Raw genomic sequence first — 14,277 nt, 5'->3', positions numbered from 1 at the left:
GCACATTCACCACACAGAGTCCGCCAAGTTAGCAAACCTCCTTAGAAGGCCTCTTGAAGGGCATAAAATGCTTCTCTATAATATAGACAATTGAGGGACCTCGGCAGCGTGGTGAGAAGAGAAAGGGCTGGAAGAGACGAAAGTGTTCTCTTCTAGAGTTGGGAATCAACTCTGTTCAGTACTGCCAGGAGGTAGGGCGAGGGAACGAAAAGAATTTCAATGAGCCCAGGGAGCCTCGGCCACCCCAACAACCGAACCGTGATGGACAGCCTGGCAACGCCTGAGGGCCAAGGGAGATGTTAAAAACTGGCTCTGCAATAAGGGCACTAAAGAAAACTCCTTCCAACGCTCACCAGAGTGAGCGCCCAATAAAGAAAAGGGCTCACCGGCCGTGCCAATCCTCTAGGGTTGGAATCGTTAAGGTCCTCTTTCCTAACCAACCATCCCACATCTCTAAAAGAGGGCGGTTCCCGACCTCACGTGACGTTGCGGTCACGTGACCCCCGCCCCGCGGGAACCGAGGTGCATTCCAGCTCCGGCAGCAGGAGGGGGGCCGGCGTGCCCAACCCCCAGCCCCGTCAAGACCATGCTGTCCCGCCTGCTCAAAGAACACCAGGCCAAGCAGAATGAGCGCAAGGAGCTGCAGGGTGAGCCGAATCTCCTGTCGGCCTTTTCCTCCCCGGCCGCGGCCTAGCTTCTACCGGAGGCCTAGACCTCAAGTAACAGCCCAGATCCAGGGAAGGGCTAGGGCTGACGGGCAGCGGGAGTGGAGGAGAGAGAATAGGGGGCGGGTTTTTTGGAATTTCGTTCCGGGACCCACAGTCTCCGGTCCTTTTGGCAACTCTCCAGTGCCCTCGGCAACGCCCCCAATCCCGCCTTGGCGTCATCCTAACCCCGCCCCTTGCTCAGGAGCGCCTTGCCATTGGTCCGGGGGGAGGGGGGGCCTCTCATACTGGAAGTGGGAAGGGACAGTCCTGGAGAAAGGAGTGTGTCGGGGACTTTCCAGAGACTGGATTCTAGGAGGCCCGAAACCACCCAGAAGGAGATGAGGCACTGCTTTTCCTGAATCTAGGCTGAGAATCCCGGAGTTACAGATCCTTTAGCCAAGTCAATGGAGAAAGAAAGCCTGGGAGTCAGGAGTCCTGGGCGCTGGAACTGACTGGTTGGCATCCCTGAGCGCTTCCGTTCCCCTCTCAGGGTATCATTTTCTCATCTCTAAAATTAAATGAGATTGCTTTATGTTTTGCAAGATCCTTTTCGGCTAGGGCATTCCCAGATTAGTTGGATGTTTGGGGAACTAGCAGAATAGTAATGGGTGGGTGAGGAACTCTTGGCACCACCCTCAAAAACCATGTCTCCAATCCCTTTTCCCCCACACCCAGAGAAGAGGAGGCGCGAGGCTATCACTGCAGCGACCTGCCTGACAGAAGCTTTGGTGGATCACCTCAATGTGGGGTATGAACCTCTTCCTATGAACACCGGCTCCCTCCCCCACCCTCCCCCAAGTCAGACACTAACAAAGTGTCTGAACCTTAGGCTGTTTTAAAGGGTTGGGATGTCCTATTTGTTCCCCTATCCTACCCTGACCTTCCAGTTCAACTTTGTGGAGAGAGGTTGGAGTCAGCTCTGACCACTAACACAGTGTAAGGGAGGAACAGCTGCCGTGGTTGGAGAAGCAGCCAGATTTCCCTCTCCTCACATTAACTTGCCTGGCACTTAACAACGTGATGCCATCTGCCCACATCCCTTTGCCCTTCCAAGTCCAGCTGTCACTTCTGTGGGAGAGAGAACACCCTCCTTCACCACAGCTTACCACCCTCTCCTTCTTCACCTCCCACCCTCTGGCAAGCCTGAGCAACAGCTGGCAGGAAAGGGATGGCACAGCTGGTGGGGGTGAAGGTGGAACCTATGCCAGGAGCTAGGGCAGAGCCTGGCTGTCTTAGCCTCCTTCTGAGTCTCCAGAGATGACCCCTACCCCAGCCTTAAATGAGAATGCCAATAATCGCCAAAGACTTGGGAAGGAACAAAGAACATTGTCTCCTGACCCTGAGTGACCCAGAAGAGTTCAGAGGTTTTGATTTGATCCTCTGTTGGAAGAAAGGAGGCAGTGTGGTGCCTTCCACCCTAGGGCAAGTGAAAGAACTTGGTTGTGAATCCAGAGACTGAGTCATCCTAGGGAGTCATGCAGGGGCTGGGGTCATCCTCATTACTCATCTGGGGGGAGATGAGGGAAAAGGAAGCCTGTGGCTGTGGTTGGGATCTCTAATTTCCCTTCCCTCCAGGCAGCTCTCTTCACTCAGTGCTGTTTCTCAAAGAGGAGGGGCAGGTTTTTGTCTCTTCTCCCTCCCACATTGGCGCCTCCTGGGCTATACTGTGCCACCATTTGTGCAGTTGGCCCAGGCTTTTCTCTTTTCTAGAAGCTACCCCACTTTCAGCTTGGAGGGCAGCTAAGCCAAAGCCAGATTAGAAAGGGTTTTGTGTTGCTGCCCACGGCTCCTCTTATTCCCCAGAAAGAAAAACAAAGACTCAGTCTATCTCAGCCCTTGTCAGGTGTCCTGCCCACTCTCGTGACCACCCCCCAAACCTTGTCTCCTTCAGCCCCCACACATTCCTGTGGGTGGGGGCACCGGATGTGGATTCTCCTGGCTGACCTAGAGCTTTGGGGTAGGGGGGTGAAAGATTAATTGGCCAATAAGGAAGGGCGAATAATCATTGCAGGGGAAGGGGAAGCAAAAAACATTGTTAGAGGATTGGGGACACCAACCCAGTAATAGCAATGGTAACTGCTGCCAGTTAACCTTGGTTGAGGAGAAGAGAAAATGATTGCCTGGAGAAGAAGAGAGGCAGTATGTGTGTTTTCTTTCATCTGTGTGGGCGAAAGAAGAGTTAGAGGAGAGATCCAAGAAGAAACCCCTTGATATTCTCTCCTGACCCAGGGTTTCTGGGGAGAGGGGGTTGCTCTCCCACCCTCCCCCAGATTCAGAGAGGGGCCTAATTCTCTTCCCAACTTCTTGCACAGATCCCTGGACTTCCAGTCATTGCCAGATGTGTCCCTGCTGCAAGATTTTCCCAGCATCACCATAGCCTCGTTTCCCTCAGGGATGTCCCTCCAGGTTAACCCTCTCTTTCCCCCGACCCAGCTGCAGGAAATCCTTTGGGGAATAGGAGATGGTATGTTTCTAGTCAGCTCTCAACTTGACTCTCCTGGGAATCCTGGGAGTGGAGTAAAGAGCTGGCTTCATTTGCATGTACTGGTAGTCATTTATATCACATATATGAAGAGCCAAAATCTTAAGATTTTCCCAGCCCTAACTCCTAACTGGCCTCCCAATTACAGTGGAATATTAGTTCTGGAGACCACCCCCCACAAGTTGGATGAACTAATCTCCTCCCTCCTCCAACCCTTAGTGTGGCCCAGGCCTATATGAACCAAAGAAAGCTGGACCATGAGGTGAAGACCCTTCAGGTCCAGGCTGCCCAATTTGCCAAGCAGACAGGCCAGTGGATCGGGATGGTGGAGAACTTCAACCAAGCACTAAAGGTGGGCCACACTCCCCATGTCACAACCCTATCAGAACCCACAATAGCTGCCTCCAGTCTGATTACCTCAGACCTTGGATTAAGGATGAAGTGGGTATTGTCCCAGGTACTTTGTCTATGGTTACAGTGTCAGAGAAGCTAGAGAAAAATAAAAGCAGGGACTGGGTGGTAGAAGTAGCTCATTAGTAGAGGGCCAATCCCTAAACTAACAAAAAAAAAGAAAGAAAGAAAGAAAGAAAAAGTGCTCAGCGGGGCACAGTGGCACATGCCTATAATCCCAGCAGCTCTGAGGCAGGAGGATGGAGAGTTCAAAGACAATTTCAGCAACTTAGTGAGGCCCTAAGCAACTCAGCAAGACCTTGTCTCTAACTAATATATAAAAATGGGGTTCAAACCTTGGTACCAAAAAGAAAAAGTACTCAGAACATCCCCAGTTCTGTGAAGTACACCTATAGTCCCAGCTACTCAAAGGGTTGAGGCAGGAAGACCTTTTGGGTTATCAGAGGGTGGGAAAGCCAATCTGGACAAAAAAGAAAGAAAAGAGGGGCTAGGGATGTGGCTCAAGCGGTAGCACACTCACCTGGCATGCATGTGGCCCAGGTTTGATCCTCAGCACCACATACAAACAAAGATGTTGTGTCTGCCGAAAACTAAAAAATAAATATTATTTAAAAAAAAAGAAAAAAAGAAAGAAAAGAGCTAGGTGCAGTGACAGACTCCTGTAATCCCAGCAACATGGGAGGCTGAGGCAAAAGGATCATAAGTTCTAGGCTAGCCTCAACAACTTAAGTGAGACCCTGTCTCAAGAATTAAAGTTCTTTTAAAAGGGCTGGGGGGGCTGGGGATGTGGCTCAAGCGGTGCTCGCCTGGCATGTGTGCAGCCCGGATTCGATCCTTAGCACCACATACAAACAAAGATGTTGTGTCCACCGAATACTAAAAAATAAATATTAAAAAATATTTAAAATAAATAAATAATAAAAATAAAAGGGCTGGGGATATAGCTCAGTGGTAGAGAGTCCCTGGGTTCAATCTACTACCAAAAAAAGAAAAAAGAAATACAATCCATTAGTCCATTAGTAGATCCCAGTAAAGACCTTTCCAGATGAATGAAAAATGTTCCCACACTGGGAAACACTCTACCCACCCTACTCATCCTGATTCCTGGATTCCATCCTTCCTGTCATCCTTCCCAGGAAATAGGGGATGTGGAGAACTGGGCTCGGAGCATCGAACTGGATATGCGCACAATTGCCACTGCACTGGAATATGTCTACAAAGGACAGCTACAGTCTGCCCCCTCCTAGCCCCTCTATCCGACCCCTCATGCCTCCCCCACAGAGGCAGGAGGGAGACTGACAGGTAACCGATGAATAAAACTGAAGTGTCCATTTCTATGTGGTGTGTGTCAAGAAACTTCTATCAGAGGTTTCCCTGAGGGAGAGGGGCCTTTCTGATAGAGGGTGGAACTAGCTTCATCTTTACAATCCCATACAAGTACCTTTTGGGTTAGCAGAGGGTGGGAAGTTTTCCACACCTCTGGAGAGAAGGTCCTGGTGATTCCTGCCCTATGCTTCCTAGTTCCAAACTTCAGTTTCCTGCAGAGGAGAAATAAGACAAGGAGCAGGCCTATTTCCCAGCTCTGGCTTTCTGCCTTTCCACGTGCTCGTGGCCTCTCCCAGGCTGGCACTAAGCAGTATCATGAGTCTAGACCAGGTGAGAGATTAATTCTTGGGGGCACTTCAGGACAGAGAAGGGAGAGGAATGACAGTTTCAGGGCCACCAACAGAGAGGAGAAGCTGCCATCCTTGACAGCTTCCTTTTCCTGGGAGACCATGGCATAAATGATCAGGAACCCAGGCTGAGAAAGACAGCCCAGGAGGTGGCTTGGGCAAATCTGGCTTCTGCCAAACCCTAGCTTCAGTCAGATAGGCTCCAGCCTCCCTAGCTCCTCCTCCTCAGCCCTCCCCTTTCTCATCACATTTACACTTAACACTCCTGACGCCCAAGTCCACCCACTCTGGACTTTGGGCTTAGCTGCTGCTAGTGTGGGAGACTGGGAAGACGGAAAGCAAAGTCTCTTAAACAGAAACAAAGGGAGCAGCTTCATACGTTGTAATATCTACCAGCTTTCCCCAGAGTAGGTAAGTGAGACAGTGGGAGTTGTGGGTGCTACAGGAAGACTGGATATGCTTCTTCATACATTATCTCTGATCCTCCACAATTCTGAATGGGCCTGGTGGGTGGTAACCCAGCTTGCTAGATGAGAAAATAGGTTCAGAGATGCAGAAAGATACCTACCATTACACAGCAAGTTTGGGGCCATCATGACTGAAATGCAGGGCTCTTAGCCCTATATGTGGTTCTATAAATAAGGCTCAGGTTACACTTAGAGGTTTCCAGTGCCCCTGGTTTAGTAGGAGAAAAGGTGTGAGAACAAACAAGATACCTCTGTTCCCATGGGGTAGGTCTGCACACAGAACCTAGCTCATCTTTTTAGTTAGCCACAAATATAGGGTCTGCCCACATCTTTGTTTTGCACAATAAGCCATACTTGGCCAATTATCTGCCAATCAGATAATTTCTCAATCTGTTCAGACCAGACACTTTAGCTAAGGAGGATGTTAGAGGCCCAGGCTTTGGGGCCAAAATAAAGAACAAGCCTTCCTGCCCAGCTTGGGCTGCCACCTGCAGGTCATTTGGGTCCAGCCATGTGGCTACTTCTGTTGCTGGGTGCCTTGTTCTGGGCAGTGCTGTGGTTTCTGAGGGACCGGCAAAGCATGCCTGCCAGCGATGCCTTCATCTTCATCACCGGCTGTGACTCAGGCTTCGGGCGCCTTCTGGCACTACGACTGGACCAGAGGGGCTTCCGAGTCTTGGCCAGCTGCCTGACCCCCTCTGGGGCAGAGAACCTACAGCAGATGGCCTCCTCCCGCCTCCACACCACCCTGCTGGATGTCACTGATCCCCAAAGTGTCCAGCGCGTAGCCAAATGGGTGGAGACACATGTTAGGGAAGCAGGTGAGTATGGTAGAGCCACCAGGAACATGGTATGGGGTGTTCCTGGTTCCCACAATAACCCCCAGAGTCCCTTGCAAGAGCTGTGGGAAGCTAGAGGGACCAGTGGGGAGGAGCAGTGTTCAGATCCTCCCATGAAGGAGAGGACATGGAAGTGTCTTATTCCCCCCCCCAACACACACACAAAAAACCCATCTCGTTTCCCCACAGGGCTTTTTGGTCTGGTGAATAATGCTGGTGTGGCTGGTATCATCGGACCCACACCATGGCTGCCATGGGATGATTTCCATCGGGTGCTGAATGTGAACACTCTGGGTCCTATCGGGGTCACCCTTGCCCTATTGCCGCTGCTACAGCGGGCCCGAGGCCGGGTGGTCAACATCACCAGCGTCCTGGGTCGCCTGGCAGCCAACGGTGGGGGCTACTGTGTCTCCAAGTTTGGCCTGGAGGCCTTCTCTGACAGCCTGAGGTGAGGGGTGCAGAGCTCTGGGCTCCAAGCCAAGGGGCAGCCCACTCAACATTCATGTTAGTGCCTGTTTGGCATTGATCCACAGAGATGATTAGGACAACACCATGGAAGGTTGACAAGGAGACAGGTTAGGGCTGGACTTCATAGGTTCATAACCCAGCTTGTTTGTAAGCTTTATGACCTTAGGTAGGTTACTATCTTTATCCAGTCTTTCCTCACCTGTTAAATCAGGGTAAGACCTGCCTCATGGATATTGGGAATGAAATGAGGTACATGGAAGAACCCAACATAGTAAATGTTCAAAAAAATAAACCTGCTATCATCAGGAGTAAAGAAGGAAAACTACTAACAGCTATTTGAGTGAGCAAGTAGCTTTACATTACATTTTCTCATTTAATCCTCCCAACAAGCCTATAAAGGTAGATATTAATACAAAGCTCATTAGTGGAAGTTCTGGGATCTCCATCCCCAGGTCTGCTTGCCTCTGGAACTTGGTCATTATATTCTTCAGCCCTTCAACTTTAAACAATAATGTTCAAAAGCTCCATGGAAGCACAAAGGAGTCTTGATAAGGATAGCAGGGCCTGAATTTAAAGCAGAAGCCCAAGTTGTACAAGCTGAGCCCACCTTTTAAGAAAGCTTGCCCTTACCACCATCACTCAGCAGATCATTTTTGTCCTTGTCCCTTAGTCTTTAATTTTTAAAAAAAAAAATAATTTTTAGTTATACATGGACACAATATCTTTATTTTGTTTATTTATTTTTATGTGGTGCTGAGGATCAAACCCAGTACTTCACATATGCAAGGCAAGCGCTCTTGGTCTTTAATTTTGTAATTGGCATCATGTAACACATACTTTTTACTTAGATCTGTACATCTGGGCAAGGGCAGTGGGATATATCACCACGCTCCCCATTAGATTACATGTCCATGTAATCCCATATTTTGGGAGCTAGGGAATGGGGTTTCTTTAGATCAAGATTGGCAAGCAGCCTTTCTCAGGCCAAATCTTGCCAATAATGGTTTTTGCATTTTTAAAGAGTTACTTTGTAAATGGTTACATAACTACCTAGTAATATCTTTAACTTTGTTTCTTGGCCTGCAGCACCCAAAATATTTGCTATCAGGCCTTTTAATAAAGTTTTCTGGCCCTTGCTCTAAATTATAGATAGGAAAAAATACCTCCCTCTGGGTAGAGGCATAACTCGGTGATAACACACTGGACTAGCACACACAATCTCCTGGGTTTGACTTCCATCGTACACAATACCTCCCTTCCATTACCCCACTTGCCCCTTGTCCCAGAACAGCAGGGTTCTCTCTTTTTACCAGGACTCATATCCCTAGCCTGTGATAACTGTCCATCTTAGATTCCCCACCTATGTTCCTGAAAATACCCTCCCTATAGAGCAAGAACCCAGAAACCTCTCTACCCACACTCCAGGAGGGATGTGGCTTCCTTTGGGGTCCGAGTCTCCATCGTGGAGCCTGGCTTCTTCCGAACCCCTGTGACCAGCCTGGAGAATTTGGAGAACACCCTGCAGGCCTGCTGGGCGCGACTGCCTCCAGCCACACAGGCTCACTATGGGGAGGCCTTCCTTACCAAGTGTGAGTAGCTGGGCACATACAGTGGTACATGAAGAGAAATGAGAGGGCCAGTAAGGCCAGACCCTCATCAGCTGGGAGGAGGTGGGCAAGCTTATAAATGGAAGGCCCCAGGAAAGTGTCCAGGCCAGTTAGAACCTGCCCACTCCCCAAAATGGAGAAGGAACTTAAGAGTCATCTCTACTGGGCAACAAGCCCAAGGATCTAGAAAATGGGACCTAAGATGGGATGGAGTCAGGAAAGGATGCTAACTGCAACCATTCATGGGGCTGCAGACCTGAAAGTGCAGCGGCGCATCATGAACCTGATCTGTGACCCGGACCTAACCAAGGTGAGCAGATGTGTGGAGCATGCCCTGACTGCTTGTCACCCCCGAACCCGCTACAGCCCAGGCTGGGACGCCAAGCTGCTCTGGCTGCCTGCTTCCTACCTGCCAGCCAGCCTGGTGGATGCTGTGCTTGCTTGGGTCCTTCCCAAGCCCTCCCAGTCAGTCTATTGAATCTACCCTTCCAGGAACAGATTGTTTTTCAAGGGCAAGGACTTGTATTTCGGTCCTCCCCCCCTACCCCCCCTCCCCCGGCACTTTCTGGTGCCTGGTACAAAATAGACAATAAATGTATATTGTTTAAAAAATTTAAAAAAAAAAACAGTAGATGGGCAAAATGAATGTGTCCAGTGGGAGACTGACCCCATTTAAGGGCTAATTATCCTAAGCTGTTTTACTGCCCAAAGTCTCTAGCCTGTTCAGTGCCTGCAAAACAGCTAGCACCCACTGGGGGAAATAAGGGAATTGCCTTGCAACTGTAAGTGATATTTGAAACTGCAGGGGGAAGGGTGACCACTAGAAGGCGTTTTTCTATATAAGAGTATTATCTATTTTTCCTCAGGGGAAGAGAAGGTGATGAAGAGGGTTCAGGGCCAGCTTGGGTGTTTTTCATGTAAGGCAGTACTCACTTAAATTCACCTACTGAGTGAAGAATGAGGGACACTGGCCATACAGGTCTCAAGCATCTTATCACCACTCTGAAAGGGGCAAACTCCCCTTGAGGACTAGAGGGGGAAGGAGTTTGCTGGCTCTCAGAGGTGTACAGAAGACCAGAAAGATGTACATAGTGGATCTGGACTGGGCTCTACCAGGTAGGACCTTTGTGGAAAATCCCTTTGGCTTATACAAGAGATAGCTTCATGTATGTTCCAGTGCTAAGCCTGGGAGCACAAAAAAGGAAAGGCACTTGGCCACAACCTCCTCTAGATCCTCACTTCTCTCACCCCCAGTCCTACCCACACCTTTAGCAAAATTCTCCTTTCCCAAACACCCGCCAAATCAGGCCTGCCTTTTCCAGAGCTGCACACAGAGAAAGTTTCCAGAGGACAGGGAATATGGAAAATGAGAGAAAATGGATCAAGGATCACTCTACGACAAACTGAAACCATCTCTTTTTGGTCTGAAAAAATAATCCGTTTAATTGGAAAACCTGAAAGATTCTATTCCACTCCCCTAGAGGGGCTAAAGAAACCAGACCCGCCTACATTACTTCATATCCACTTCGGATACTCTTCACAAGGCAACAGGCAAAGACAATTCCTAGGACCTAGAAAGAAAGATGGAGAAGAGGGTAGAGAAGATTCAGAATGTCAAGCTATCCAGGACACACCCACAGGATCCCAAACACAACCAAAGTTCCCTACCTCTTGTTTAGCACCCTCCTCCCTATTTCCCCTGTCCCCACCCAAGAGGTCCCAGCCCCTGCCCAGGACACCTCACCTCTACAAAAGCAATCCCCAGAGCTACTGCAGCCACCAGCAGCACATTCTTCCTCAGCCACATGCCAATCTTCTCCACACAGCCCTGCAGGGAGGCAGGCACACAAGGCAAAAGACCATCAGAAACTTCATACACATTTTCATCAGCCCCTCTTGTCTCTTCTCGACCCCTCTGTCCTTTTCCCCACCCTTTGCATTCTCACAGCCCTCCCCATCCCTGACTATGTAAACTGTCCTACCTCCTAAATATTTCCCAGATTTCCCAAGTCCCATACTATCTCAATCTTCCCCCAACCTGGGTATTGATTGCATGCAGGTCAAAATCAGTTCCACAGTGTGCAGTGACATTGATGCAGCAGGAGTCAGGGACTCGGTCCTTCCCCATACCGGGTATGTTCTCCCAATCTGTGTAGTTAGTAGCCCCACAGCAGTTAAACTGGAAGTGGAGAAATATGGGAGGAAATATGCTAAGTGAATCACCATCTTCGGTACAGAGACAAGAATCCCCTTCCCACATTACTTCTGTTCCCAGCAGCCCCACTCACCTCTTTCTGCATCTTGTCCAGCAATGAAGCTGTACCATTGTTTTTCGGGTAATTCTGCATCTGCTGCTGGAAGTTCTTATTAAACTCTGTTTTGACCTTAGAATAGGAAATAGAGTTGTTGAGAGCAGAATTCAGGCCACTGAGTCCCAGAGCAGCACAAAGCAGGGGTCTCCCCTTATGGCCTGCTTACCTCGTCTTTAAACACGTAGCCAGCAATGGCCACGACCACCTCCACTAGCATGATAAGAGTGAGGAAGATGGCAAACTGCAAGAGCAAAGGAAGGGAGTCAAGTATGGAGTCTTGATGAGAAAGACCTGCTCTGGTCCAGCCAGTCCCTGGAAAACTTACAGAGGTCCCCAACTTACCCACCCTAGTTAGTCCTAACCATAGAAATTTTTTTGCCTTCTGGCACTCCCAGGCACCCATGCTGGTCCCACATCCCACTCACCGTCATCATAAGACAGTAGTTCTCCTTGCAGGCCCCACAGCAGCCCACAAAGGCCACCAGGAAGAGGAAGGCACCCACTACAATGATGACCACAGGCAACAGAGTACCAGGAGTAGCCCCGTGGGTTATGGTTTGATTCAGGACAAGCTGGACTGTTACACCCACAACGATCAATCCCACTGCACAGGCCTGAAGGGGAAGGCAAATGAGGGTTAGGCCAGAACCACAATACAGCAGCACAGGGACACAGACCAATCCAGGAGAGAGATTCTCACACCACCAGGGAACTTTGGATTGGGAACAGGGAGATACCCCACTCTTGACCCTGGGGATCTGTTCAAAGCACTCGGAGAAGGGGGAAGCCAGGCCTTCCTTTAGACAGCTCTTCAGCCAGGGGGTGACCAGAAGCAAAAAAGAGAAGTACATAGAAAGCCTTGACCCCAGGGCACACACATTCCTGACCTAAAAGTAGCACATTTTATGGGCCCCCAGGGCTCCTGGCCAGATTCTCTCTCAGATCTGCACCCTCACTACCCTCCAATAACTAAGGTCTTCAAGACAGGGAGGAGAAAGCAGGAAAAGGGGGCAAGGGTGGTGTGCCCCTCCCTGAACAAACAGTAGCCTCTCAGGCCAGGATCCCAGGGAGGAGTCCGGGGCAAGAACCAATTAGGGTGGGCAGAGCTCTTCCTCATCCCCAACCAACTGATAGGGGAAAAGTGGGAAAAGGGAATGGAGAAGGATGAGCAGGGTGGGGAGTGGAGGAAAGCCTCGTGGAGATAGCATCAGGCCGTTGGCGGTTGCCCCACTGCCCCATATCACAAGTGGTTGGGTCACCAGACAGGAAGGGCCAGGAGAAGTGGGGGTGGGGGTGCTGCACATCCAGTTTGGCCATTCTCGGTCCAAACTAGCCTCAGGAGTCCCTGAAAGCTGGAGGAGGGAGTATCCGCTCCTCCTTCGGCCCTTTCCCAGGGCTTTCTTTCCACATCTGGTCTCCAGCTGCTTTCATTCTTGGTCCCTCAGCCCTCACCACTCCTGTGCCTGGGCTCCCTGCACCCCGCCAGCGCGCCCCCATCGCTCCCCTTCCCGACTCACGCAAAAGACCAGCAGAAGAACGTAGAGCAAGAACTTGACACATTTCATTCCTCCTTCCATCGCCATGGCTGCTGGGCCTGGGGCCGAGGGAGGGCGGGTGGAGAGGAATTAGAACAGGCCGAGGGGGGCCAGGGCTTCCGGGCTCCCCGCCTGCCCTCAAGGCCTTCCCAGCCCGACCTCCATTCCCCGCCCCTCCCTCCCGGAAACCCGCGGTCAGATCCACGTCTCCCAGACCCCTCTGCTCAGGGGCCAGAGAGGTGTGAGGGCGACAGCCCGGACCTCCCCCGCCGCCACCGGAGCCCGGGACAGACGCGAGGGCACCCACAGAGGCTCGAGCCTGACGCCGACCCTCTGCCCGCAGGAGTCAAACACCCACTGCCCGTCCAAACAGCTCCGCAGGACAGTCCTCGGCCCAACCCCGGCCCCAACCTCTTTCCGCCAGGTGCGGTCCTCCCCGCGAAAAAGTGCGGTCGGTGTCCCCACCCCACCCTGCCCAGGCTTCTCGAACTTTGAAGCAAAGTTATTCGAGGGCCTCGGGAGAGTCGTGGAGCTTGGGGCGGGTATTCGGAGGCTGAGGCCAGCCCCTGGAAGGGGACTGGGTTGGGTCTCCCCAACCCAGGCCCACGTCCGCCGTGGGTCCCGTGGCCTCACCTGGGCTCCGAGAGGTTGTGCGCTCCTCTCCCGCCGCGACTCAGGGGCTCTCTAACTGCGCCCCCCAGCTCTGCCCCGCCTGCCGCGCGGCCCCGCCCCGGCTCCAGCCACAGCCCCCTCCCCCGCCGCCTCCCCGCCCGGTGGCCGCCAGCCTCCTCATGTGACGCGGGAACAGCTGCGGCCTGAGTCACCACGGTCAGCCAGGGGAGGGCCGAGCCCCCTGCCCGGCCAGGGCCACGTGGCCACTAACCCAGAAGACAGTACCCACCCCCGCAAGGGGAAGGCACTCAGGGCAGCACTTGACCGCGCCCGGGGCCCTGGTGGAAGCAGGACGGAGCGCCGCCGGGTTCTCTTTGATTCTTGGAAGCAGAGGAGGCGGGTAAGAGCCAAAGGAAGGATGGTCGACCCAGAGTTGCCCTCTAAGCGCCCAGACGCCAGAGCTGAGGCAAAGTGAAAAGGTGGTCTGCGAGAGGCGTCCTCATCCTTCATCGCCCAGAGCCCACCCGGATCCTCCTCGCGCTTTCTGTTTTAAGCTCCCGCCCCCATTCTCGGGTCTGCAGAAAGCTACGGGCTGCCTGGGATCGGGTGGGGCCAGAATAAACACTTCCAGAAAGTCCCTGGCCTCTGGTCCTGGGAGTCTCCCAACATTTCTAGCCTACGTGGAGGAGCGGCGGGGAGGTTCATGTCCCCTTCTGTGAGCACAGTTTCTTCGTTTTCCAGGGCTCTTGAACTAAGAAATGGGGAGGAGGCCTTTATCCAGGACCATCCTACTCAATTAATATATGTCAAATATCGGGTCCCTCCCTGGGGGGGGGGGGAGATTGAGAACCTGTACTCCCCTGCTCCGGATCATACCGTTATATGAGGATGTGGGGGAAGATACTAGACAAGGGAGGTTTGTATCTTCTGAATTTCCCCATCTCATTCTAGCAGACAGCCCTTCTCATCCCAGAAGGCAAAGCTAGGTGTGACTGTAAGGCGGGGGTGGGTTCCAGCTGCCTCCCTGCCTGTGTGCCACTAGTGGTCCCTAGAAAGCGCTGATATGAACAGGCTAAAGGATATAAAGGACCAGACAGACTTCACACTCCCAGTCTGGGCCCCACACACACACACTTAGGTTCTTAAGGTTCTGCCTCAAGAGCC

The 14,277-nt window shown here is 51.7% G+C and overlaps 3 protein-coding genes across 5 annotated transcripts; 2 read left to right on the top strand and 1 right to left on the bottom strand.

Moving 5' to 3' along the window:
- The first annotated feature begins 474 nt into the window (after positions 1 to 474).
- Bloc1s1 (biogenesis of lysosomal organelles complex 1 subunit 1) lies at positions 475 to 4,937 on the top strand. The gene is made up of 4 exons (XM_005335592.5): positions 475 to 647; positions 1,383 to 1,455; positions 3,409 to 3,541; positions 4,737 to 4,937. Exons 1-4 carry the CDS (start codon positions 587 to 589, stop codon positions 4,845 to 4,847), a joined length of 378 nt encoding a protein of 125 aa, XP_005335649.1. The 5' UTR covers positions 475 to 586; the 3' UTR covers positions 4,848 to 4,937.
- A 588-nt stretch (positions 4,938 to 5,525) lies between these two features.
- Rdh5 (retinol dehydrogenase 5) lies at positions 5,526 to 13,750 on the top strand. Of its 3 annotated transcripts, XR_013440572.1 has the most exons (6): positions 5,526 to 5,684; positions 6,216 to 6,561; positions 6,769 to 7,027; positions 8,437 to 8,636; positions 8,909 to 9,770; positions 12,412 to 13,750. XR_013440572.1 is itself a non-coding variant. In XM_005335593.4 (5 exons), the coding sequence occupies exons 2-5, from the start codon at positions 6,252 to 6,254 to the stop codon at positions 9,130 to 9,132; spliced, it is 957 nt and encodes a 318-aa protein (XP_005335650.2). In that variant the 5' UTR covers positions 5,526 to 5,684; positions 6,216 to 6,251; the 3' UTR covers positions 9,133 to 13,750. The 3 variants fall into 3 exon arrangements, 2 of the variants coding, with proteins under 2 accessions (XP_005335650.2, XP_021589144.2); XM_005335593.4 differs by having other exon boundaries at positions 8,473 to 8,636; positions 8,909 to 13,750; XM_021733469.3 differs by having other exon boundaries at positions 8,909 to 13,750.
- Cd63 (CD63 molecule) lies at positions 10,071 to 13,197 on the bottom strand. Its single transcript, XM_005335594.4, has 8 exons — positions 13,135 to 13,197; positions 12,484 to 12,560; positions 11,392 to 11,580; positions 11,133 to 11,207; positions 10,943 to 11,038; positions 10,693 to 10,833; positions 10,399 to 10,482; positions 10,071 to 10,225 (listed from the first exon to the last, which is right to left on the bottom strand). Exons 2-8 carry the CDS (start codon positions 12,547 to 12,549, stop codon positions 10,160 to 10,162), a joined length of 717 nt encoding a protein of 238 aa, XP_005335651.2. The 5' UTR covers positions 12,550 to 12,560; positions 13,135 to 13,197; the 3' UTR covers positions 10,071 to 10,159.
- Positions 13,751 to 14,277: the final 527 nt, after the last annotated feature.

Source organism: Ictidomys tridecemlineatus, chromosome 6 (genome assembly GCF_052094955.1).
Source record: "Ictidomys tridecemlineatus isolate mIctTri1 chromosome 6, mIctTri1.hap1, whole genome shotgun sequence".
In the NCBI taxonomy this organism is placed as follows: domain Eukaryota; kingdom Metazoa; phylum Chordata; class Mammalia; order Rodentia; family Sciuridae; genus Ictidomys; species Ictidomys tridecemlineatus.
The sequence above is the reverse complement of the archived record's forward strand: the minus strand, read 5'-3'. Positions and strand labels throughout refer to the sequence as shown.

What these genes read in the sequence shown, in the direction of transcription:
- Rdh5 (XM_021733469.3), top strand. Translation starts at nt 6,252, where the DNA reads ATGTGGCTACTTCTGTTGCTGGGTGCCTTGTTCTGGGCAGTGCTGTGG. An exon ending in GACACATGTTAGGGAAGCAG is followed by an intron (nt 6,562 to 6,768) that starts GTGAGTATGGTA and finishes GTTTCCCCACAG; the next exon opens with GGCTTTTTGGTCTGGTGAAT. An exon ending in GGAGGCCTTCCTTACCAAGT is followed by an intron (nt 8,637 to 8,908) that starts GTGAGTAGCTGG and finishes ATGGGGCTGCAG; the next exon opens with ACCTGAAAGTGCAGCGGCGC.
- Cd63 (XM_005335594.4), bottom strand. Translation starts at nt 12,549, where the DNA reads ATGGCGATGGAAGGAGGAATGAAATGTGTCAAGTTCTTGCTCTACGTT. An exon ending in ACTACTGTCTTATGATGACG is followed by an intron (nt 11,208 to 11,391) that starts GTGAGTGGGATG and finishes TTGCTCTTGCAG; the next exon opens with TTTGCCATCTTCCTCACTCT. An exon ending in TGGACAAGATGCAGAAAGAG is followed by an intron (nt 10,834 to 10,942) that starts GTGAGTGGGGCT and finishes CTCCACTTCCAG; the next exon opens with TTTAACTGCTGTGGGGCTAC.
- Bloc1s1 (XM_005335592.5), top strand. Translation starts at nt 587, where the DNA reads ATGCTGTCCCGCCTGCTCAAAGAACACCAGGCCAAGCAGAATGAGCGC. An exon ending in TGAGCGCAAGGAGCTGCAGG is followed by an intron (nt 648 to 1,382) that starts GTGAGCCGAATC and finishes CCCCACACCCAG; the next exon opens with AGAAGAGGAGGCGCGAGGCT. An exon ending in GTGGATCACCTCAATGTGGG is followed by an intron (nt 1,456 to 3,408) that starts GTATGAACCTCT and finishes TCCAACCCTTAG; the next exon opens with TGTGGCCCAGGCCTATATGA.